At 53.2% G+C, this 21,645-nt stretch overlaps 6 protein-coding genes across 6 annotated transcripts; 3 read left to right on the top strand and 3 right to left on the bottom strand.

The window, feature by feature from the left end:
• Positions 1–81: 81 nt before the first annotated feature.
• B0T26DRAFT_732855 (Dynamin central region-domain-containing protein) lies at positions 82–3,637 on the top strand. The gene is made up of 4 exons (XM_060443127.1): positions 82–624; positions 710–1,093; positions 1,153–2,763; positions 2,836–3,637. The coding sequence occupies exons 1-4, from the start codon at positions 526–528 to the stop codon at positions 3,145–3,147; spliced, it is 2,406 nt and encodes an 801-aa protein (XP_060290688.1). The 5' UTR covers positions 82–525; the 3' UTR covers positions 3,148–3,637.
• Positions 3,638–4,414: 777 nt separating this feature from the next.
• On the top strand, positions 4,415–9,445 carry B0T26DRAFT_515401 (uncharacterized protein). Its single transcript, XM_060435443.1, has 2 exons — positions 4,415–5,405; positions 5,469–9,445. The coding sequence occupies exons 1-2, from the start codon at positions 4,578–4,580 to the stop codon at positions 9,159–9,161; spliced, it is 4,521 nt and encodes a 1,506-aa protein (XP_060290689.1). The 5' UTR covers positions 4,415–4,577; the 3' UTR covers positions 9,162–9,445.
• Positions 9,446–10,218: 773 nt separating this feature from the next.
• On the top strand, positions 10,219–10,827 carry B0T26DRAFT_681456 (uncharacterized protein; the record flags this gene model as incomplete). Its single annotated transcript, XM_060440640.1, has 1 exon — positions 10,219–10,827. The coding sequence occupies one exon, from the start codon at positions 10,219–10,221 to the stop codon at positions 10,825–10,827; it is 609 nt and encodes a 202-aa protein (XP_060290690.1).
• Positions 10,828–11,223: 396 nt separating this feature from the next.
• Positions 11,224–14,233, bottom strand: B0T26DRAFT_657362 (glycoside hydrolase family 13 protein; the record flags this gene model as incomplete). The annotated part of the gene is made up of 14 exons (XM_060438779.1): positions 11,224–11,467; positions 11,562–11,616; positions 11,733–12,278; positions 12,345–12,372; positions 12,451–12,465; positions 12,528–12,604; positions 12,676–12,761; positions 12,854–13,015; positions 13,138–13,197; positions 13,259–13,282; positions 13,365–13,391; positions 13,498–13,556; positions 13,678–13,876; positions 13,938–14,233. 14 exons carry the CDS (start codon positions 14,231–14,233, stop codon positions 11,224–11,226), a joined length of 1,878 nt encoding a protein of 625 aa, XP_060290691.1.
• A 1,002-nt stretch (positions 14,234–15,235) lies between these two features.
• B0T26DRAFT_658508 (uncharacterized protein) lies at positions 15,236–18,099 on the bottom strand (the record flags this gene model as incomplete). The annotated part of the gene is made up of 4 exons (XM_060438876.1): positions 15,236–15,367; positions 15,439–16,656; positions 16,749–17,811; positions 17,978–18,099. 4 exons carry the CDS (start codon positions 18,097–18,099, stop codon positions 15,236–15,238), a joined length of 2,535 nt encoding a protein of 844 aa, XP_060290692.1.
• A 2,024-nt stretch (positions 18,100–20,123) lies between these two features.
• B0T26DRAFT_657696 (glutaredoxin) lies at positions 20,124–20,979 on the bottom strand (the record flags this gene model as incomplete). The annotated part of the gene is made up of 2 exons (XM_060438803.1): positions 20,124–20,210; positions 20,263–20,979. 2 exons carry the CDS (start codon positions 20,977–20,979, stop codon positions 20,124–20,126), a joined length of 804 nt encoding a protein of 267 aa, XP_060290693.1.
• Between the last annotated feature and the right edge of the window lie 666 nt (positions 20,980–21,645).

A 21,645-nucleotide genomic window follows, 5' to 3' on the forward strand; every position in this document is an offset into this window, starting at 1 on the left:
CCAGAGGCGGTATCTTAGGTTTGTACCAGGTACCTACACGTCTCGCCTAAGGCACCAATCTTTTTGACGCGACCCCCCATGCATAAGACTCGTGAAATTATGTCGCCTCACAGCCCTGTGCAGGGAACTGAGTCCACACCTACCTGCTTGCCACGGCAAATCCTCACGGCCCGGTCCAAGTCGCCCCGACCTAGATTCTAGTTTCCGGTTGCAACCACCTGAGGGCCTCGTCTCGTCTTCCAAAAGCATACATCCCCGGGTCGTTTAGATAGACAGGCGCCCGACGTCTTTTGAGGCCGTGCGATTTTACTTCCTGGCCAGGCGCCCACCTGCTTCCAAGTTCCTGGCACGCGCCCCTCCTTCCTCGGCTGCTCCGTCCCCACTGGTCGATCTCGAAATCGAGCTCGATCTCGCCGACATAACCGAGTCTCGGCCTGACGCCTGCCTTCAGCTTCCATTCTTCGGAGAGGACGCGCGCTGCTGCCGTTGACGCGACAAAGGTCCACGGCTTGCTGAAGCGTTGCCATGGCTGCACTCGGCGAGGACCTGCTCGCAACCGTCAACAAGTTGCAAGATTTGGTCTTCAACACTATCGGAAATGACTCGTTGGATCTGCCTCAGATTGTATGCCCATGCACCCGAAGAAAAGAGCCACCCCATATTGCATTCTGTGTCGCAGACTAGCTAATTCGCCGCTTGTGTCGTACAGGTCGTCGTCGGCTCTCAATCTGCCGGCAAGTCGTCCGTGCTTGAAAACATTGTCGGTCGAGATTTTCTGCCTCGCGGCAGCGGCATCGTGACAAGAAGGCCGCTCATCCTGCAACTCATCAACGTCCCCGAAGACGAGCCCGAAGAGAGCCTGCAGACCAGTTACAAGAATCCCAATCAAGCTCCCCGCAGTGAGTGGGCTGAATTCCACCACATCCCAAACCGGCGATTCAATGACTTTGGCGACGTCAAGAGAGAAATCGAGAACGAAACCGCGAGGATCGCGGGCAGCAATAAGGGCATCAATCGACAACCGATAAATCTGAAAATTTTCTCCCCGAACGTCCTCAACCTTACCCTTGTGGACTTGCCGGGGCTCACAAAGGTGTGGCGCTGTTGGTACCTGCCTCGTGCTTGTTTCCCTTTCCTAACCCGAGTGTTTAGGTGCCCATTGGAGATCAGCCGACGGACATTGAGAAGCAGACGCGGAATTTGATATCCGAGTACATCGCAAAGCCAAACAGCATTGTTCTAGCTGTGTCGCCGGCGAACGTCGACATCGTCAACTCGGAGGCTCTAAAACTCGCCCGGCATGTTGATCCTCTCGGGCGAAGGACCATTGGAGTCCTTACAAAGGTCGATCTGATGGACCACGGCACAAACGCTCTCGACATCTTGTCTGGCCGTGTTTACCCCCTGAAGCTTGGATGGATAGGAGTTGTGAACCGGTCGCAACAGGATATCCAAGGCAACAAGCCCATGGACGAAGCACTGAAGTCCGAGTCCGAGTTCTTTAGGCACCACCCTGCGTATAGGAACATTGCGACCCGGTGTGGCACTCGTTTCTTGGCCAAGACTCTCAACACTACTCTCATGGCGCACATTCGCGATCGCCTTCCAGACATCAAGGCTCGACTCAACACTCTAATGGGACAAACCCAGCAAGAGCTTGCAAGCTACGGGGACATGCACTTCAGCGGCAAGGAGCACCGAGGATCACTCATTCTGCAGCTCATGACTCGCTTCGCGACGTCTTTCATTTCGTCCATCGACGGTACCTCGACAGAAATCTCGACAAAGGAGCTTTGCGGTGGTGCCCGCATCTACTACATCTTCAACTCGGTCTTCGGCAGCTCGCTAGAATCAATTGACCCCACGTCAAACCTCTCTGCACTTGATATACGGACTGCAATCCGCAACTCCACCGGCCCGCGGCCCAGCTTGTTCGTGCCTGAAATGGCATTTGATCTGCTTGTAAAGCCCCAGATAAAACTTCTCGAAATTCCCAGTCAGCGCTGTGTGGAATTAGTCTACGAAGAACTTATCAAGATTTGCCACACCTGTCACTCGACGGAACATTCACGGTTTCCAAGACTCCAGGCCAAACTCATCGAGGTTGTTTCGGACCTTCTCCGGGAAAGGCTCGGCCCCGCCTCGACTTATGTCGAGTCGCTCATCTCTATCCAAAGGGCATACATCAACACTAATCACCCAAACTTTCTTGGAGCTGCGGCTGCCATGAGCCATGTTGTCAGCAATAAGCAGGACAGGGAAAGGAAGCGTATCCTGCAAGAGGAGCGTGAGCGGCGCGAGCGGAGACGAATGAAGGAGCTTGCCACGAATGGTGCTGACACTCCGATTGAGGAAGAGGAAGAAAACACTGGTGCCGACAAGAACGATGCCGTTACTACACGGAAAACTATTGGAAAGGGGGCACGCAGCCTGTCGCCAGCTATTCGCGAAGGCGGCTCAGGTGGCATTTCTACAGCTCTGAACGGTGTTCGGTCATCTTCGCCTTCCCGGCTCGGCGGGCCGGCCTTGGGAGGCGCAAAAGACTCGTTCCTCAACTATTTCTTTGGGAAAGATGGCGCGCTTGTGCCTGGAACGGGGCCTGCGCATAATGCGAACATTGGTCGCCACGTAAGCCAGTCTTCGGAACCGACCTTCAGTCAAAGCATCAGACGACCAGAGGAGAAGGCATTACGATCGCCTATCCAGAATATGCGAGCGGATGATGATTACGACTTTATGAAGGCTCCCAAAGGTGCCGACTTTGTAAGTACTACCCCATCTACCCTTTCTTTCAAATATTTCTCGGATAGACGCTAATGTGTTCGCTTTTTGTAGGGCAATAACGGCGAGCCGGCAATGACAGATCGCGAGGCTATGGAGACGGAGCTGATTAGGGCGCTTATCAGCTCATACTTCAACATCGTCCGCGAGAGCATTGCGGATCAGGTGCCGAAGGCTATTATGCACCTGCTTGTCAATTACTGCAAGGATGTGGTGCAGAACCGACTTGTGAGTGAGTTGTACAAAGAAACGCTCTTCGAGGAGCTTCTCTACGAAGATGATGCAGTTAAGAAGGAGCGTGAGAAGTGCGAGAAGCTGCTCCAGACATATCGGGAGGCAGCCAAGATCATCGGTGAGGTCATCTAGGTAGTTTAACCCTCTTTTTGCCTATTTGTCCGACATGCTAGTCTAGCAAGCCGGAGCAATGTATAGATATAAACTGAAGCGAGGCTGGGGGGAAGGTGGTGTTTGTCTGGCGTGTTAAGAGTGTCTGACTTCGCGTGGGTTCTCATAGACGGGTCCTGTTTTCATACTTGTAAAAGAACCACTACTATACGCGAGGAAACAGTCGGTGGTATGGGCAAAATGGTTATTAACAGAGCGGCACACCGCTTGGAATCGCCTTGGTCGGCCGAATCGAGACCAGAGCTGACTGTTGTTCCTCAGCGAATTTGTACATATTGGCATGGCCAGATTGCCCCTCTATCACTGTTTAGTTCTAATATGTAAACCTCTTTGTAGCACCACGAAGCATCAAAACTATACTATGATTCTCTGGCGGGTGTTCGTCCGTCGTCCGCTCTGGTATACATTTAATACCGTGTACCGTATCTATATGCGGAGTATCCATATATGGTAAGTACTTAGTACTCGTACTATATTTGCTGATTCAAGTTGACTTTGGTTTTCACCCGCACTGCACATTTGCAGCTGGAAGGTTTGACGATTACATCCTGATCTTACTAGGCTAGCTAAAAATGGAATGCATATAGAAGTTGGTGGAGCGATCTTGCAGGGTAGTGGAATAGTGTAAATCCCAAAATATGGTGCCTGATCAGTAGTACGGATTCCTTAAGCTTAGTTCAGGTACTGCATGTATGGATGTACATGTACATGTGTGCAATACATACCTTACCTACTTTACCTCCACACGGCTAGTCCGCTGGCGCGTGCGCCTTCCCAACACTCAGGAGACCCTTACGACACTTCGCGACTTCCATCTCTTACCTTTTCATCTAGTTGTTCCATTTCACCCATTCCTACACCCTCAATTCAAAAGTCCAGCCACCGAAAGACCCCAATCAATTCACGCATTCAATAGTCACCTACGTCAAATTACCCTTCATATCTTCTTCGGGCCCCAACTCCCTCCCAGGCTTTACCTCGACCGCAGACCGCGCGACAGACCGCCTATAGGAGCCCACAACCTCACCAGTGAACATACACATTTGCGAGGTTTGTTCCACTGAACCGCTTCACTCAGAGCACCAAAGACTATGGGTTTTGCGCGGTCAGCTTGTAGAACTCTGCTTGGATTGGCGATTCTCCTTGGACTTTGATGTCCGTCCTTTCAAGGAAAGAAGCTCTCTTGTGCGCAGACAACGTGACTTGATCCGGCCTCGTTGTCCACCCCCCACGTCGCTAGACAAGTGTTTCTTCAACACGTTTTCCTTCCGCGCTTCTTAATCAATTGAACCGCCGCGGTGTTGAGCACTTCCGCTACTTCCTTTCTTTTTCGGTCTCAGCCAGCTTTTAATCCTCCAAGGAAAGTCCTGTTGGAACTTCATCTCTTGGCGATGGAGTTCCACGAGGAGTCTGTTGGCACACAATCCGGCCCTCCTACTATGTCGCTACCAGAGGACCGAGGCAGAGACGACTCAGTACATCTCACACCTGCAGACGACGATGGAAAACCCGACGCCGACTCTAGAAATGCGTCGATGAGAACGGACAAAAACTGCACCCTGAAGGTGACTGCTATTGCTGGCACACCAGAACTAGGTCCGCTAGATGTGCTGGCGTTTCCAGATGACACAAACGCGGGCGATCGACTTGTCCTTGACAAGAAGCGCAAGTCCACTAGCCAAGGCGTCGATTCTGAAAGAGCAGGACCTAAGAAAATGAAGTTGGCCGAGGATTATACAACACATCTTGGCCATTTTTCCACCCTAACCGATAACTCACTCGCCAGGGATAAATCTTTCCTGCCTGCCGAGATCTGGCATTATATCTTTACTTTCTGCCCCGCCAAGCTTCTGGGCAATTTGTTGCGCGTCAACAAATTGTTTAACCTCTATCTTGTCCCCTTCTCATCAGTTCACAGAGAAGTTCCTGTTTCTGTGAACCGTGGTTCTCTCGGTCCCTTGAAGCCCAATGCCATTTGGCAGGCTTCAAGGCGATTCTTTTGGCCACACATGCCCGCACCGCTCCGGAAAAAAACCGAGCTTGATATGTGGCGACTTGCATGCTCACGTAGGTGCGAGACCTGCGGCAAACTCGATTCCCGAGATCACGCTGCTCCACCTGATCCGTGGCGCCCCGGTCCGGGAGCTGAGGGTGTGGTTGTCGTCTGGCCCTACGGCAAGCGCATGTGTGCCTCGTGCCTCGTACAAAGATCTATCAAGGTACTTATTCTTTCTTTTTCCTCACTAATCAGTGCGGGACAGTCAACATCTAACAGCTCGCAGGAACTTGACGTTCTTCTTTCACCGTCTATCCCCTCCGCCATTGTGTCTGCCCTCCCATCCGTGTTCTTGACGTCGGATCTTGACGTCTTCTTTGCTTCGACACTCGAGCAAGGCCAACGTCCCGCCGATTTTGAGGTCACTGAACTCTTCTCAGCTCCAGACGTAAAGGACCTAGAGCTCGAGTTTCAAGTTGTGAAGGACATGGGGCCTGGAACTGTAGATGAGTGGTTGAAGGGTCTTAGTGGCCGAGGCAAGGAACTGCGCCACGAGGCATCGAAATGGGAGAAGTGGGATGGCTCCGGTGGTGTCACCAGAATGTGCACACAGCTCTACCCGGGATACATGGAAGAAACTTCAGTGCTTCCCGCCCCAACCCATTCAACTGGGGCCATTCCTCCTCCATCTTCGTCGTTGCCAGGTCTTCCACCACCTGGCTCGTCTCAGCTTTTGTCCCAGCCCCGCCATGAACGAACCGTGGAGGAAGTAGCGGGACTGAAAGCATCTAGGAAAGCAGAGATTGAGCGACGTGCCGCACTTCTCGATCCACCATTGGCAGCAGATGTCCTTCATCACATCCCTTCTTTTCAGGCCGCTACGCACATTATCACGCCCCTAGACGATAATGCCTGGGATCTTCTCAAGCCGCGACTGCTAGCTCAGCGGGTCGATGTGGAAGAGCAAGAAAATGAGCAATCTGCCCACACCAAAGTTAGCCAGGATCAGGCGGTGCATCGCCATCTTGAAGCAACGCTAGCTACTACGAAAGAAGCAAGAGACCTTATCGACAAAGACTGGGAGATGGTACAAGCACCATTGCGCGCTCGCATCTCTCATTTGGCAGACGAGATCATCCGGGACAAGTGGGATAAGGGCAAAAGGGTGTCAAAACAGAACTGCTCAAAATTCGCTGTCGATGTACTCGTCTACATTCGGGAAAAGTTCTATGCCGGCGTGGCGAAAGATGCCGCTGCTGCTAAGGCTTCTGGTCAAGACCCGACTGTTGATCCACCCGACGGTCCGTTTACACAGAAGCTCACTTTGGAGAATATGAAGTGGATCTTCGACACCAAAATCAAGCCCTTCACCGAGTTATACCGCAAGGAGATTTTCTACTGCAATGGCTGTGAGGGGAACTCCAAAGTTTTTGGCTTTGAGGGTGTGGTTCAACACTACGCGGCAAAGCATACAACAGCCCTCAGCGTGGGTAGTGTCGTAGTCCACTGGAGAGCTGAGTGGCCAAAAACACCCCCTTTTGCTCGTGAGGCTCGAGCAGCGAACCGACCCCATTTCACACCGGGGTTTGGCCCCTTCACCAACAATCTTGCATCTCTCCAGGACGGCTATAACTATCTACCCACGTCTGGCACTCCAATGCACCCTTCTTACCCGCTGCCTTCCGGGTTTGCGTATGGTGCAGCGCCCTCTGTCGATCACTACCATCACCAGGCACTGCCCCCTCCGTCGTATCAGTTCCAGGGCGCCGTCCATCCCTATCCGCCACAGACAAGCTATGGACAGCAACCTTATGCCGCTCACCCGACCCAGTACCAGCCGTACCCAGCGGCCCCTGGCCCATACAACCACCCTGGTATTGATCCAATGCATGGCTATGGGCCTCCGCCTGATGCGGGCTACCATGGTTCATACCAGGCAAATGCACAGGTTGCCTACACAGCACCCCCACCACCGGCCTTCCCGCAACATCTATACCAAACGAAGCTGGACGATATCGCCCGAAATTCTCGGGAAATTTGGCAAACATTGGCCAACATCAAGGACCTCCCCGGTGCCGTGAGGGTTTTTGTCACTATCCACCATCTCGCCAAGAGGTACTGGTCGACGTTTGGCGAAAAGCCCCCGCTATATCTTTTTATAGACGGTTTATCCAACAACAAAGATATGCGTCCTGTCCGTAACATCAATGGCCTTGCTTGCAAGACTTGTCACCAAGGGCTAGGCGATACCGCATCTGTGGAAAAGGACGGGAGGACCTTTTCACTCCCTCAGCTTGTCAACCACTTTCAGTCAGAACACGCCCAGCCATTGCAGCATAATCAAGTGCAAGAAACGGCCTCTGTCGTCGACTGGGTCCTGGATATGGTCCTACTACCAAATCCAGTAGTCATGACCCAAATCCAGTCCAGCATCAACACAGCGCAGCGGGAAATACTTTTGGATGCACTTCCAGATGCCTTTGAACCGCGCCCCATCGCTGCGACTGAGCTGCGTCATCCCCAATATCAGCATCAACCGGGTTACTCTGGAGCCATGCTATCTCACTCTGGTGATGACCGCAGCGCCCGCGATGTAAAGCTATTGCGGGAACGAAGTACCAATGAACACATAACTAAAGATAGTACTCCCAACAGTTACCCATTCGATGCACGTACAGTGGAAGCCCACCCATTCGGAGATCACCTTTATACAACCCAGCCTCACACCCTACCTGCATCGCACAGTGTGATCCACGACGCAGTTGAGGGATCATCATCTGCGCCAAGATCCGTGAGCGTGACTGAACATGGTCAAACAGGTCGCGCCGAAGGTGGTCACCAGTCATCACTGGGCTTTCGAACAACTCAGGAGCAAAGAAATTCCCAGAATCACAAGAAAGTAGCAAACAAATCGAAGCGCAGGAAGATGCCTAAAGCTAGCTCCGCTGATGAGCGCGCGATCAAGCAGTTGGCCAAGGAGAGCGAAGAGGACGCTCGCCGTGAAGAACAGAAGATAAGAGCAATTTGGGCTGCAGAAAGGGTCGAAACTGCACGCGCATACTCGTCGGCCAATCCGGTCCAAAACAACAAAGAAGAAAAGGCAAGCGCTCCGCAATCGACGCTACAGTCAGACACTCGCCCATTACAGCATTCCGAAAGAGTCGCATCTCGGAGACCTCCAGTTCAACCTTGGCCTCTGGAAGAATCGAACCTCACATCGGCACTTGAAATGCATCTTGACCAGCAACACTCTCCAGCCATTGCGGCGAGGCGACGGGCCCCAAATACTGTGATTCGTCTTGATGACAGAGCGTTGGTCATGCCTTTGAATACGCGATACATTTCTCGAACTGCAACTCAGTACGAGGACAATTTGGACTGCTCAAGGTTTCCGGTCAATGGAAGTCGACGTTCCCATGCAGCACAAGAAGAGTGGGCAGATAGGCCCCATGCCGCACATCAGATCCAGTCTTGGCCTCGGCCTCAACCTCAACCTCAGCCCGTATCCTTGTTCCAGCCAGGGCTGACAGAAAGGCGCGTCGCAAACCGTGATGGATATCCCTTACAGCCAGAGCTATATGAGCAACTACCTCGCCGTGTAGAGGGTAGGCTATCTGACCAGCCTCACCGGCTGGACAATGTTAGTGACGACATAGCACGACGACCAGAATACTACCGCTACGCGGAGAACACGCGTGCCCCATCTCGACAGGCGCCTGTTGAGACATGGGAGATTGTGCACGTCATTGACGAGGGAGGGGAGTACTATGTCCGAAGACCTGTGCGGCGTGAGCCAGATCCCATTTACGCTTATGAAGAACGGAGAGTGCATCGAGATACTGGTCCGTATACCGCTTATGAGCCTGTCTACGTTCCAGATTCAAGAACCGACTTGGCCAGGGAACATCTCGGGCCCATGGTTGACCGTCGGGAGGACCCCTCATATTATGAGTATGATCCCCGGTTTCCGGCAGCTTGAGTTGGCATTGCTTGCTGCACTGCACACGGCCTCTCTCTCGTCCCTTTCTGCGAGCATGAGTAGTTGCTGCCTATTATGGCTTGTATAGCCACTGTCGAGGGATCCTGTTGGGCATTTTTATCTCGAGGGAAATAGGGCTGTTGGATGCAGCAATATTAGGAAGGCCAGCCTGCTCTCTCTTGTCTCGTTACACCTAGTGTCGGCCCGAGGCGGGGCCTGCCCGACCTTGGTGATTTGTTATAGACCATATCCCTGTGTATATCTTTGGATTTAGGAGGTTTGTTTGGTCAGCTCCCTGTACAGGATGGTGATTGGCTGTCGCATGCATTAATGGGATGCTGTTGACGTACGAGGCGGCGGTTAGGTACCACGAATACAGCGCCAGAGGTGCCAAGGTAGGCACCTTCCTTGCCTTGGTACCTTTTGTACGGATACTGCATTTTATCCTGTACAACATTCCTAGACACAGGTAGGTATTTACGACTTACAGAAGTCAAAACCAATTTCCACTGTGTAATTTAGCATCTCGACCAAGTTTGCTGACCTCTCTATTCCCTCTTGATCCATTTCCATCGTGTCGTGTGTTTTATTCAAGACAAAAACGGCCTTATTGTCTTTTTCCCATGTGGCAACTGTTGTGCGTGTGCGTGTGCCTTGGGGCCGATTGGACCCCGCATTGTCAGACCCTTCTTTTGTTCGCCCACAGCCATTGGACACCACGATCCTCCGCAGTCACTCCTGTTTCATCGATCTTCAAGGCCCATTGGACACAGCCACTTGCTGAGCTTGAAACAAGGGTCTACTCAAAGGCGACTGGTTTATTGTCAGCCCCTATTATTCACAGCATTTAACCTCTAGGACAAAGGGCCTCCCTCGACCATCAGAGGGCAGTATGAGGCGTGATGTTAGTATATTTCAAGCTCCCTTGCCTTCCCTCTTGGGTCCACCTCTTCAACGTCGTCCAAGGAACATCACGGATCCCTTTTCCAAAAGAACAAAAAGGGAAAAAAGGAAAAGAGAAACACGGCTTACCAAAAGGTCGACAACCTAATTCATCATGCTCACGCAATATTTTCTCGCCGTCTTCCTTGCCGGGTTCAGCGCAGCAGCTTCGCTGGTCCCTCTCGCAGGGAGAGCAACTTCGGTCGGCGCCGTAGCAGCCATTGAGGCGATAATGCCGACATCAAATTCATGCGGCAGAGGCCTGGAAGAGTGCAGAACCGCCATGCAGGCGGCGCCTTTCTTTATCAAGGCCTTCGCGGACTTCCAGTTTAGCGAAATGGCCGCCATGCTTGCCCTGATCGGCTACGAGAGCGGCGACATGAAGTACAAGCACAACGTGTTCCCCGGCGTGGCCGGCCAGGGCACGTCCAACATGATGAGCCCTACCTTTGTCGCCGAGTACGCTGTCGACGTGCTCGGCGCGAGCGCCGTGGCCAGCAAGAGCCCCGCCGATGTCCTCGCCCTCGTTACGCCAGACGAGTACAACTTTGGCTCGGCCCCCTGGTTCCTGGCCAAGAAATGCGATCCTGGCGTACGCACCGCTCTGCAAGCTTCTGGGGATGCCGGTTGGTCCGCCTACATGGGGTGTGTAGGCGTCGACTCTAGCGATGCTGCGCGACTGGCCTACTGGAATCGGGCCAAGGCGGCATTCAACCTTGCCTAAAAGGCAACGATTTTTCTTTTTATTATTATTTTCACTTTCTTTCTTTCTTTTTCCTGGGCGTTTGGTACGTTTCACTTTGTTTCTCTTCCTCTTAACTTTCTCCTCTTTTGGGGGGAAAATGAGCAAAGCTTTACTTTATGCATGGCAGGTCTTGTAAAGTTGACCCGGTACTTCATTTCAGATGCATGTATATATATATATATATATATTGTATCAACATTGATAGGGGGAAGTGATTCTCCTCCTTGGGGCATCGAAAGGGGGACATGGGGGTACCAGGAGTGGGCGCATAGAGATTGGAGGGATACAATCTAGAAGGCGGGCAACGAGACCCAGGCGGGAGAAAAATATCAACTTTTCTTAGCAGCAGCAGCAGAGTTCTAATGATAGTGAATTTTATGCCTGCCAGGAGCTCGAGAGAGTGGCAGCCGTGCATGGGATGGTAGCGGTATGGTTCGGGTCGGCCTCCCACGCCACCGCCCCAGAGCTGCTTACCTTAACGAACTTGTAAGCAACGACACTCCCAGGAGCAATGGAAACCGTGCCGAACCACAAAGGGTTGCTGGTGGTATACTTTGATGCGTTCAGAGCGACGCCGTTGCTAGGGTTCCAGTTTCCTAGAGAAGCGACGTTGCCGGTGCTGGTTTCTTCGCCGTCAACAATGTGGACAAGACCGGGAGTACCGCCCAAGGGGCGGGCGGGACCTAGAAGATGGAGGACGGGGTTATGCGTACATTTTGATAGTATCCCCAAAGGTTGTGGTCACGAGTTCATTAAAGGTGATTGCTACTGCCGTGGACGTGCAAGCGGCAGATACAGCTACCGCACACAAAGTTAGCAAATAGTTCTCGGAGAATGAACCACAGTGCAGCAACGGCAGTAGCGGGGCGAGGGGGAAAACATACTGCTTAATGATCTCAACGTCGAGGTCGTTGGGGATGTCGTCGTGGGGGTTTCTGAACTCGACGTGGTTCCGGGAACCGTGGAAGGGCATACTCCGCTGCCAGAGAGGCGCGCCAACGGGTACAAAACCTTCGGAAGACCGCCAGTCAGAGCCAATGCTAGACCGCCGCTCGAGTCGGCGACCACTGTAGTGCAGCTCATGACGTCGATGAGCGACTGGGTTGCGTTGAATCCCGTCACCGACGAGGGCAGTGCGACAGTAGAAGACGAGGCGGAACCGATATTGGTAAAGACGGCGACGACCTGGTAGCCCGGGAGACCCTTGCGCATGGCTATTGTGTGGCCGTCCGAGTAGATAGGGCGTGCTTTATATGTCAGATAGCCGGCGTCTTGGGAGATTGCCCACGTCCGGATCTGGTTCAGTTGGCTGATCCACCTGTAGAGCTCGGAGCTGGTTGAGTATCCCGAGAGCCAAAGCGCCTCTCGGTTGGCCGGGGTGGCTCCGCCAGAATAATGCTGTTCTTGTCCCTGGTACACGATGGGAATGCCTACAGAGGCACGGTCAGATGGGTCAGTTGGGCGCCATCAACAAAGGTGGAAAGGGCATAACATACCGTCTTTGAGCATGGTAAACGCAATCGCCTTGAGAGGCAGCAGCCGCCGTCACCAGTCAGCTTGTTTATCTATAGGCCCGGCTGTCCCAACAGGGAAAACACATACATTCTTTACCAGTGCCTGGCAGGACCCGGCTGGTTAGCAACGACGAGAGGGGCCGGGTGGGGGGGAGGTAAGCTCACAACGTCGCCCGTGAGCGATGGAAACCTCGGCACATCGTGGTTCTCGATAAACGATCCATAAAGGCTTGGGTCCAGGGCTAGACGGATTCGGCCTGTCAGCGGGAGGGACACAAGTCAATGAGCCCAAGATTGGCTAGTCTCGCCTAACCTGCTTGTGTGAGCGTGTTGAGGCCGTCGACGAGGCTGCTAATGCTACCAGCTGGGGACTGGAAAGCGCGAGTGATCCAGTAGTAGCTGTGGGGAGAGGCAAAACCGTTAGCGAGGCGCGCCTGGTCGCCGAATACCTATCTACCCTGCAGGATTCGTTCGTACAGTACTGTACATACCTGGGGTAGTCCAACACGCCGTCAATGTACTTTTGGTAGGGAGCTGTGTAGGCAGGATCCCCGCTGAACACCTCACCCACTGCGTAAACACCGGCGGCGGCCATGAACCCAGACCAGAAGGACTGCTCGACATGCTTCACGCTGTCGATTCGCAGGCCGTCGCTAAGTACCGAGAAAGCAGGTTTATCAGCCCCTCACTGGCACACACAGAGCTATCTCGACGACAACAACCCGCGAAAACAAACAACAGTTTCGCCGCAGGGCCATCATGGGGTTGCACGAACATCGAGTAAGTTGAGACTAAGCCAGCTATCCAGTTGTTCCATACTAGGCGGACATCGTCGCTGTTGATTTTGGAGTCAGCAAGGGACGGACCGGCCGTTAGGAGAAGCATTTGTGGCTTACCTTTCGGTGCGGAGGTCTGGCAGACTGTTGGGGGGAGGGCACGCATTTATCATGGTCAGTCCATGTGGCCTCGACACACAACGCATCTCGACTGTGGTCCGTCTACCTGACAGTGTTGGTTCCTTGCCAGCACCTGGATTGTGGTTTCGTGTCAGCTGGGCTGGCTGTTCACCCCCTTCGAACAAGGGGCATGGGTATACAATCTACATATACGCCTGTATAGATAGATCTGCACGTACACTTCGACCGAGGTCTGGTTGCTGTAGTCGATGAAGCAGAATGGATGAAAGTATGAAGCCTAGGCACAGCACAGCACGGGGTTAGTTACCTAGGTATCAATTGCTAGGCTCCCTCCTACTGTCTAGCAATAAGAGGATGATGGGAAGGCGCGCATGGCCTACGCAATGCACGCGTCTTACCGACGAAAAGGGAGTGAAGATAGAGTAGTTGACGCAGGAGCCACAGCCCTTGTAGGCCATATGGTTAGTGACCACGTCAACCATGAGGGCCATGCCCCTAACATGCAACGCCGCAGCAAGCGCTGCCAGGTCAGTCGGCGTCCCAAAGGCTGAATTCAGGGCCATAATGTCCTGGGCCCAGTAGCCGTGGTAAGATGAGCTACCTCGGGTATTTTTGGTCAGCAAAACACAGCCCACGTTCTCGGAACCAGAACACCCACCCGTCGGCCGTGTTGCCGTCCATCTGCTTTACTACTGGCGATATCCAGATAGCCGTGAAGCCCATGCCCTGAATGTAATCCAGCCTCGAGATCAGCCCCCGCCACGTGCCTCCGCAGTAGACCTGTTGCGAGGCATTGCAGGCCGCTGTGGTGGAGAGATCGGTCCGGGCAAACCTGTCGGTCACGACCTGATAGATGGACTGACCTCGCCAGCCAGCAGCCGCCATGCCACCGACTTGAGGTGCCCACGACACGACTGCCGCTAGGACGCCGAGGTGTAGGCTGGTGATGCGCATCCTACTGGCTGTTTGTTGACTGGTTCGCACCCAAAAGAGAAGAATATGAAGATGAAGATGAAGAAGAAAGGCCTGCTGCCTAGCTAGCCCATTGCACAAGAATAGAAGATATAGGGTATAATTACGTGACTATACAGACGCGCATGCCGCACCCACGAGGACGAGGAGCTCGTCATCGTGGTCGAGGTCGAGGTGGACGAGGACAAGACCGACAAGGCCCGTCAAAAAGCGCCGAGTCCATGAAGGAGGAGGAGACCAAGAGCAAGCAGCACCTCTCAATCGGGCCGTCGTGCGTGCTGCTGAATCATTATTATCGTCTGTGGCTTCCATGTCTCGTCTCGTCGTCGTCGCCTTCAGGGGAAGGCCCGAATGTGTCCTACGTCCGGGCTCCGTAGCGAGGTTTCGATCGTCCATGGCGTCGAGCTAAGCCCACTGAAGACCATCCCCAGTCTCGGCACTCGGAAAGGTAACGCTAGGGGTGCTTATTGCAACCCACACAGGGTAGTTCCGAACGCCACCAAACGCGGGGGAAGGAGAGCAGCCGGGGTTGGGTAATTTCGCCCGCCCGATTCCCCCCCCGCCCCCGGGCGCATCTGTCCTCCATACTACTAAAAGCAAACCTCGAGAAACCATCACTACCAAGTATCCGCAGTGGCGCCGAGAAGTCATATAGTTGGGGCAGCTCTATGCCTGCCAACTGGCCCGCCGGTCCTCTATTCGCTGACACCATGGTAATCGAAGAGGGGTTTTTGTTTTTCTTTTTATTGTACAGAGTCGTGCCCACTACAACTACATGCGGCCGAGTCGCCTGTGTTCGGCCAAACACGCCCGGATCCCTCATACCGAGTCCCAGTGCTCCTTTCCCTACCTCCCTTCGTAGCTCCCTTTGGCCCCAACCGAGGTAACCAACCATTGCCACCAACGCCGTGAATCGCAAATCGGAAATCGGTTGCACGTCTCTCTTCGGCTCCAAAGAGGAAATTGCCCGCAAGTCGCTCGACATCAAGGCTCCGGGTTGCCGAAAGGGAACAAGTTCGGTCCCTGGGCCTGCGATTGGTCCGGGTTGCCAGAGAAGAACTGGAACGACTGATCTGTGCCCCAATGCGCTGTCTGCGTGTAGTTTTCCAGCGAGTCCTATGCAAACATTCATTCCACATTAGCGACGGCCCCGCCAGAGCAAGTAAGGGTGGCCAATTCTTGCATACCCAGTCAAAGTTGCTGCTCGTGAAGTCCATGTTGCTGTTGTTGTTGCTGGCCATGTTGTTGAACATCGAGAACGGAGACGGCGCGCCTTCCATCCCCAGTGTCTCATTTGAGAAGTCTTGTGACACGCCCGAGCCGATGCCCGCGCTCGCTGCCGTAGGGCCGAGGGCTGGGTCGATCGCCGTGTACGCCGCGCCACCGGGGCTTTGTACCATGCCAAACGGCTCACCCGGATTTGGCCCCACGCCTCCCGATAGCATGCCAAGAGTCATGGCTGCCGAGTGCTCGGGCTGCATATTCGCTTCCACCGTCCCAAACAGGCCGTCCCGAACCGTAACTTCCGGCGGGCCCGACTGCCCGCTGCCGGGCACAGGGCTCTTTATCTTCTCCAACATGATCTCGAGAATGTTGGATGCCTTGACAGCCTCCATGGAGCCGTCCGCTAGTCCCTTCCATATGTCTCTTGTGAGCTCAAGACTTCTGATCATCTCCATACGCTGCTCAGGCGTCAAGAAGTAGAGGCTCTGCGAGTCTTGGCGCCCTTGCGACCTCTCGGCCACATTGTCAAAGTGCAGGTCCAAAATGATGATCATGGCAGGAAGTAGGAAGTCCTTGGTTGCCACGGAAGTCACAAACCATTTTATCGACCGCAACCGGCCAGTGGGCTGCGATTCGCGGTGAAGTGTCTCGAGGTGCCGCAGCGTCTCGAGCGAGGCTTCGATCGCGCTGCGCCGCGAGTACGCATACCTGGGGTTGTGTCTTGCCCGGGACATGTAATTTCGGTGGAGTAAGCACATGATTTTGAGATAGAGTATGTCGATGTTGAAGCGGGCAATGATGAGCGTGAGTGGGTCATGGGAGTCCTCGAGGGGCTGGAGCTTGAGGTGAGGGGGCAGTTCCGCCTTGGTCTCTCGCAACCGCGCGTCAAACCGGAGGACCTCGTCATAGTGAACCTGGTTCTTGACCCTGCCCGTGGCTTGAAGTATGTTACCGAGCTCCATACACAGCCTAACTTTGGAGATCATGTAGCTGATGGGAGTCGGCTCAGCATTGGGTCTAGAAGGCGGCAGCACCTTGCTGTCGGGCCCAAATTCCTCGTCAAATATGTTGTGCGGCAATTCCGTATCACAGTCGTGTTCGTATATCATGTTAGGCAGCGATACTTGGTGCGAGAAGACGACATCGGTCATTCTGACAAGTGCCCATGTCCGCCGTCTCATCTCCTGATATTGGGTGCAAGTCCAGCGCTCGTCAGCAATTATATCCAGGCACAACGGGCAGAGTGGGATCAAAAAGAAAAGTCCAGGCTCACAGCTTGAAAAGGACTGATTGACGGAAACCACTTGGCGTCGCGATGGTAGCCCATCCGGAATGCTATCCTTGTGATTGACGACGTGATAAGCCACAGCCCCAAATCGGCGTCCCACCGGGACGAGTACTCGCCAAAGACGTAGAGCAACATCGTCTCTACGGTGTATTCGACTGGCCGTGTGTAGTCACCGGTGAACAGACATTGCACCGTGCGCAGTCGATACTCGGCAGCCAGCTCAAGAGACCGTCCTTTCCATTCGGGAGGTTCATCTCCAACCTTGTGGTAACTCAGCATGGCTAAACACAGGACTGAGTAGAGCAGGCCTAACCACATGATTGGGGACTTAGATGGGTCCTGCCAATGATTACGAAGCTGCTGGTGAAACGTGGGTGCGTGGATAATGTTGACCGCATTATCCATCGAGTTGAAGTACCGCCCACACAGAGTTAGGACTGTCGACTTTGGGGGCAGCTCTGCTCGAAGCTCCACTTCGGTCGCGGGCGTTGCGCCTAGAAGAAAGGTTGGACCGTTGCGTGCCGTTGCTGGCTTGCTGCGTAACACCCTCTCGTAGCTTTTCTCTAGGTCCTTCTTGTGCGCGGCATAGTAGTTCTTAACTTCGCTGATGTCGGCGAGGATCGTATGCCAGTGCTCCTGCCCGACATACATGGACTTTCCTCGATCTGCATCCACCTTTAGGACGCCAAGAGAAGATGCGAGCCCTTCATCGATATCGCTATCCTCGTCATCACCCTGCATCGCACCAGCGTCGTCTCTGTCAATCTTGGCCGAGGAGCCGCTGTCTGTGGCGGCGGCCGCGGCTACAGCAGTCGTGGCGGTGGCGGCGACCGCGGCGGCCGAGGAGGCATCTATATTCGCCCCGCCATGCATTAAAGACAATACCAAACCTTCTAGCCTGTCAATACGGTTCTGCATGTCATCAGGACTTGCCGGTCCCTGGCCTTGGTTCTTTTTGCGGGAAGATGGTGCAGCGTAGGAGCACGACGACGTGTCCATCCCCTCACGCTTGGTGCAATTACTGCAAGGATGGGTCCGATCACACTTCCTAATGGATGTAAGCCTCTGGAGGCGCATTACAGCAGTCACTGCCCGAGGTAAGAGGGCAGTAAGAAAACTCACAACCTGAACCGGCATCGTTGTTAGCAGGCCGCCAAGATTATCGGGGCTGGGGGCCAGGGGGCTGGTATATAATTTGTCTTTGGGCGGCTCACTTTCTTGTCCGGCAAGCATAGCAGCTCAGCGGTACTCTGTTTCTCTTCCGAACGACACGAAATTGCTCCTCGGGCGATCGGGCACCTGAGGACGATGTGGTTGAAGGCGGCGTGGGAGTCATGGTGAACAATCACACCGAGGACAGGCTGTAACCGAAAACAAAGTAGGGGAGATGGGGTTTTGCAGTGCGCATTAATCGCCGGGCTTGAAGAAGGACCAAAAGTGTCCGGACCGACTCGAGATAGCGAGGGTGCTTGGATAGGGCCAGGTAACCACAGACGACGGACAGCTACGACTGAGGGTGTTGGCGTCAGGTTGCAAACCCGTTCGGTGAGGCCAGCCAAGCGAGTTCCTAGAGAAACGTGATATCCGCCACGGCCGTGCTGGCTTCGACGATATAACCGCAAGCGGGGCCAGCAGTACCAATGCGCGGATCAATCGCTTTATGTCCAGAGGATCGATCAAGCCGTCGCTGTATTTCGGAAGTTTACGGGTAACGTTCGCAGTAAAGCGCACAATTCGTGAGCCCAGACAGCTAGGTATCGCGATGAGAAAAGGCACCGCAAAGCGGAGAGGGAAAAGGAAGGCGGGGGCTATATTTTCTCTGTCTATTTATTAGCTTTGTTGCCCTGATCAAGGGAGGGGAGAGGAGGCACAGGGCTCGCAAAAGGTCATGCTCGCGTGGGCGTCTGCATGTATGTACGAATACAGTGCAACACATACAATACTTGATGCTGTCAGGCTACGGGTAGCAGGTAGCAGTGTTCAACTCAGTTGCATAGGGCGCCGATGAATAAGACGTCATAACCCGTGCGCGCCGAATGGTGAAAGGGACAAGCAAACTGTGGGCGCTGAGAATACGACTCGAGGTGGTCTAGATACTGCAGCGGGAATCATCAGGATGGGAGCCGACGACGGCAATGCTCTGTGATGGTAATGAAGGTGGGGTCTCTTAGGGTCATGTGTGTAAATGTATATACATGTAAAGTACGTTCATGTATGATCAGTACATCATATACCTTACGTTACCTCCCTTAAGGGTGTTTTGACACGTACAGTACCTGCCTTCCAAGCCAAGGAAACCGCCGTCTTGGGCGTCATCCGGTGAGTCATCACTGTGGGTTGTTGTTCAATTTGGGGTGTGTGCGAATGCTGTGTGGTAGTATTGAACGTATTTGTCACACGTTTCTGTCGTGAAAGAAAATAGTGCAATCCATCCACTCGAGCTGCAATCTAAGGAACTGCCAGAATTACATAAGGTAGTAGTAGTTCTGCGGCAGTAAGGGACGCCCTTCTTTTCAGATATTTTCGGTCCAGTTCTGTAGTCGGTTTCTGGGGTGGCCCGCAGACAGTTGAGCAGCCCATGCTAGGACGCACTACGTGGGGAACTGCCGCAACTGTGACCTAGACGGATTCAACCTACTCCAGCAGCAAGGACAGGGAGTTGCCACCCCTCAACCCACTCCGGCCGGCCTTATGTAGCGTACCTAGAAAAAGATGCAATATTTCTTCTACTCGAATGTGAAATAAATGGCCTATACCCATCACCGCGTACTGTACACACAAAAATGAACACAGGTGTTTGCCGCGGTAGAGCAAAAGTCAAACAATTCAACGGCACCGACGGTATACAAGGTAAATAACTCTCACCAGTCGCTTTATAACTATAACTAATATATAAATTATCTCATAATGCGCAACTTTTCCCACATCTCAAACATGGCACTCTTTAGCTCTAACGGCTACCTCGGTGTTTAGCTCCCCAAATCACACGCTTGTAACCATAGGTTAGGTAGGTGTTCTATATACTCTCGGGGTGATTCGCGTCGCCAGAACAATGGAGTTAACTCTGTCGAACTCTGAGATGAGAGAACGGTGATGACTAGGAAAGATACTAGTGGCTTGTCAAAGTGATTGCCAAGAAGGGGATAGAAGACTGCATAAATCGCGAATACCCTTTCATTGCAGTCCCTGGCGCCACTTGACCAGAGAGGGTTACGGATGAGCCTTCACCAAGCCTTTGACAATAGTCGAGCAGGTCACGAGGAATCTCCTCAAAGATATCTGGCGGTAAATAGCATACACGAATAGCACATGAGAAATGCCCATCGGATTAATTGGGATTTTTGCATGATGACCTTAGTATCAAGACGCTGCAGCAGAGGCACCGCCGTTCACTTTAGTGCTGTATCTGCTGAAGAAGTCAGAATCGCTGGCTAGTTCTTCCTTGACCTAATATATCATTAGTATGACATACTTTGTTATTCAAGATGACAGCACGTACAATATCAAGCCCACCAACTAATTCCCCGTCAACCCAGAGTTGCGGGAACGTTGGCCAATCCGCAAACTCCTTCAGCCCCTGGCGCACTTCGTCGTCGGCTAGGATATTGAAGAAGCCGTACTTGACAGCATTCTCCCGCAAAATTGCCACCAATTGTCGTGAGAAGCCACACTTGGGCTCGCTAGGTGTTCCTTTCATGAACAGCATCACTGGAGCAGCCTTTACGAGGTCGGCAAGGCGCTTGAAAAGTTCCTCTCTCTGCTTCTCAGCGTCTCTCGGAAGAGCCTCGCTAATCTCATCTCTAACAACTGGTGCACCGCCGTTGGTGACAGCCGCTGCTTGCTCGCCAACGGTTGGATTTGAGTGTGCGGCAGGCTTTGCGTGACTCTCGATTGCATTCCGCACTTTGACCGCGCTGCTCCCGCTGACCGATTCGAGAACCTGGCCATTTCTGACAAGGACAAGAAACGGGACGGCCGTCACATTGTAAGTTTCGCTGATTTCGGAAAGCTCTTCAGCGTTGACGGACACCCATGACGTCGAAAGCGGTTCAGTCACGGGGTACTGGTTCGCTAGGGTCGATAGAACGTTTGCCATCTGCGCGCAGGGTGCTGCCCAAGGAGCATGGAACGAGACGATCAAGAGGGTTGAAGGAAGGAGCGATGATATGTGTTGCGCCCAGCCCTCAAGGCTGGTGATCTCTTTGATGGCTGACATGTCTATCTCTGGGTAAAGTGGGCTTGATAGTTGGACTGAGCGTCTTGTTGGATTCGGGTTTTTGTAGTATTGGATAGAATAGACAAGCGCCGCCTCTTCGGTCGTCTCACTTTCAACGTCGCTGGCGATGTCGAGAATGCCTGGATTGAGCTGGGCGACCGTTAGTTTCGGCAGCTTTTTCGGGTTGCCAGTTGCCCCTCTATCAAATTTCGGGGTCGAAACCGGGCGGAATCTCGCCCCGCCTGAGAGGCTCTGATTTGATAACCACTGTTGCGTCATTTTCAGCTGCCTCACTTCATAGTTTCTAGCCTTCCTTCCCCACCGTATTCTGCCGTATGGAATATGATCTGTGACTTACCTGTCCGCTGTGGCCTGCTGAGCTCCGTCTCCGCACGGATAGTACATACATTACAGTAGGACGAAATACCTGCCGAGTCGAGTCTTAAACATAGACGAAGCAGCTAAGTTATCACACTAAGGAGGATTGGCTTTTTCTTGCCTCGGAATATTTACCCTCTTCACATACATTCCAATATTTCATACCAGTGGATTCGCCAGCCGTGAAAGGCAGGTGGGGCGTGAAGTGACCAGAAATATACCAACTTGAAGTCAAACAACCATAAGAGCGACTGGTACTATGCTCTCTTGACCAAATCCAATCTAACA

The sequence above is a fragment of the Lasiosphaeria miniovina genome, assembly GCF_030549165.1.
Source record: "Lasiosphaeria miniovina strain SMH2392-1A chromosome Unknown B0T26scaffold_8, whole genome shotgun sequence".
NCBI classification, from domain to species: domain Eukaryota; kingdom Fungi; phylum Ascomycota; class Sordariomycetes; order Sordariales; family Lasiosphaeriaceae; genus Lasiosphaeria; species Lasiosphaeria miniovina.

Coding starts and splice junctions, on each gene's coding strand:
- B0T26DRAFT_732855 (XM_060443127.1), top strand. CDS start 526: ATGGCTGCACTCGGCGAGGACCTGCTCGCAACCGTCAACAAGTTGCAA. Junction 1,094..1,152: donor ACTTGCCGGGGCTCACAAAG/GTGTGGCGCTGT, acceptor CCGAGTGTTTAG/GTGCCCATTGGAGATCAGCC. Junction 2,764..2,835: donor CTCCCAAAGGTGCCGACTTT/GTAAGTACTACC, acceptor CGCTTTTTGTAG/GGCAATAACGGCGAGCCGGC.
- B0T26DRAFT_515401 (XM_060435443.1), top strand. CDS start 4,578: ATGGAGTTCCACGAGGAGTCTGTTGGCACACAATCCGGCCCTCCTACT. Junction 5,406..5,468: donor TCGTACAAAGATCTATCAAG/GTACTTATTCTT, acceptor AACAGCTCGCAG/GAACTTGACGTTCTTCTTTC.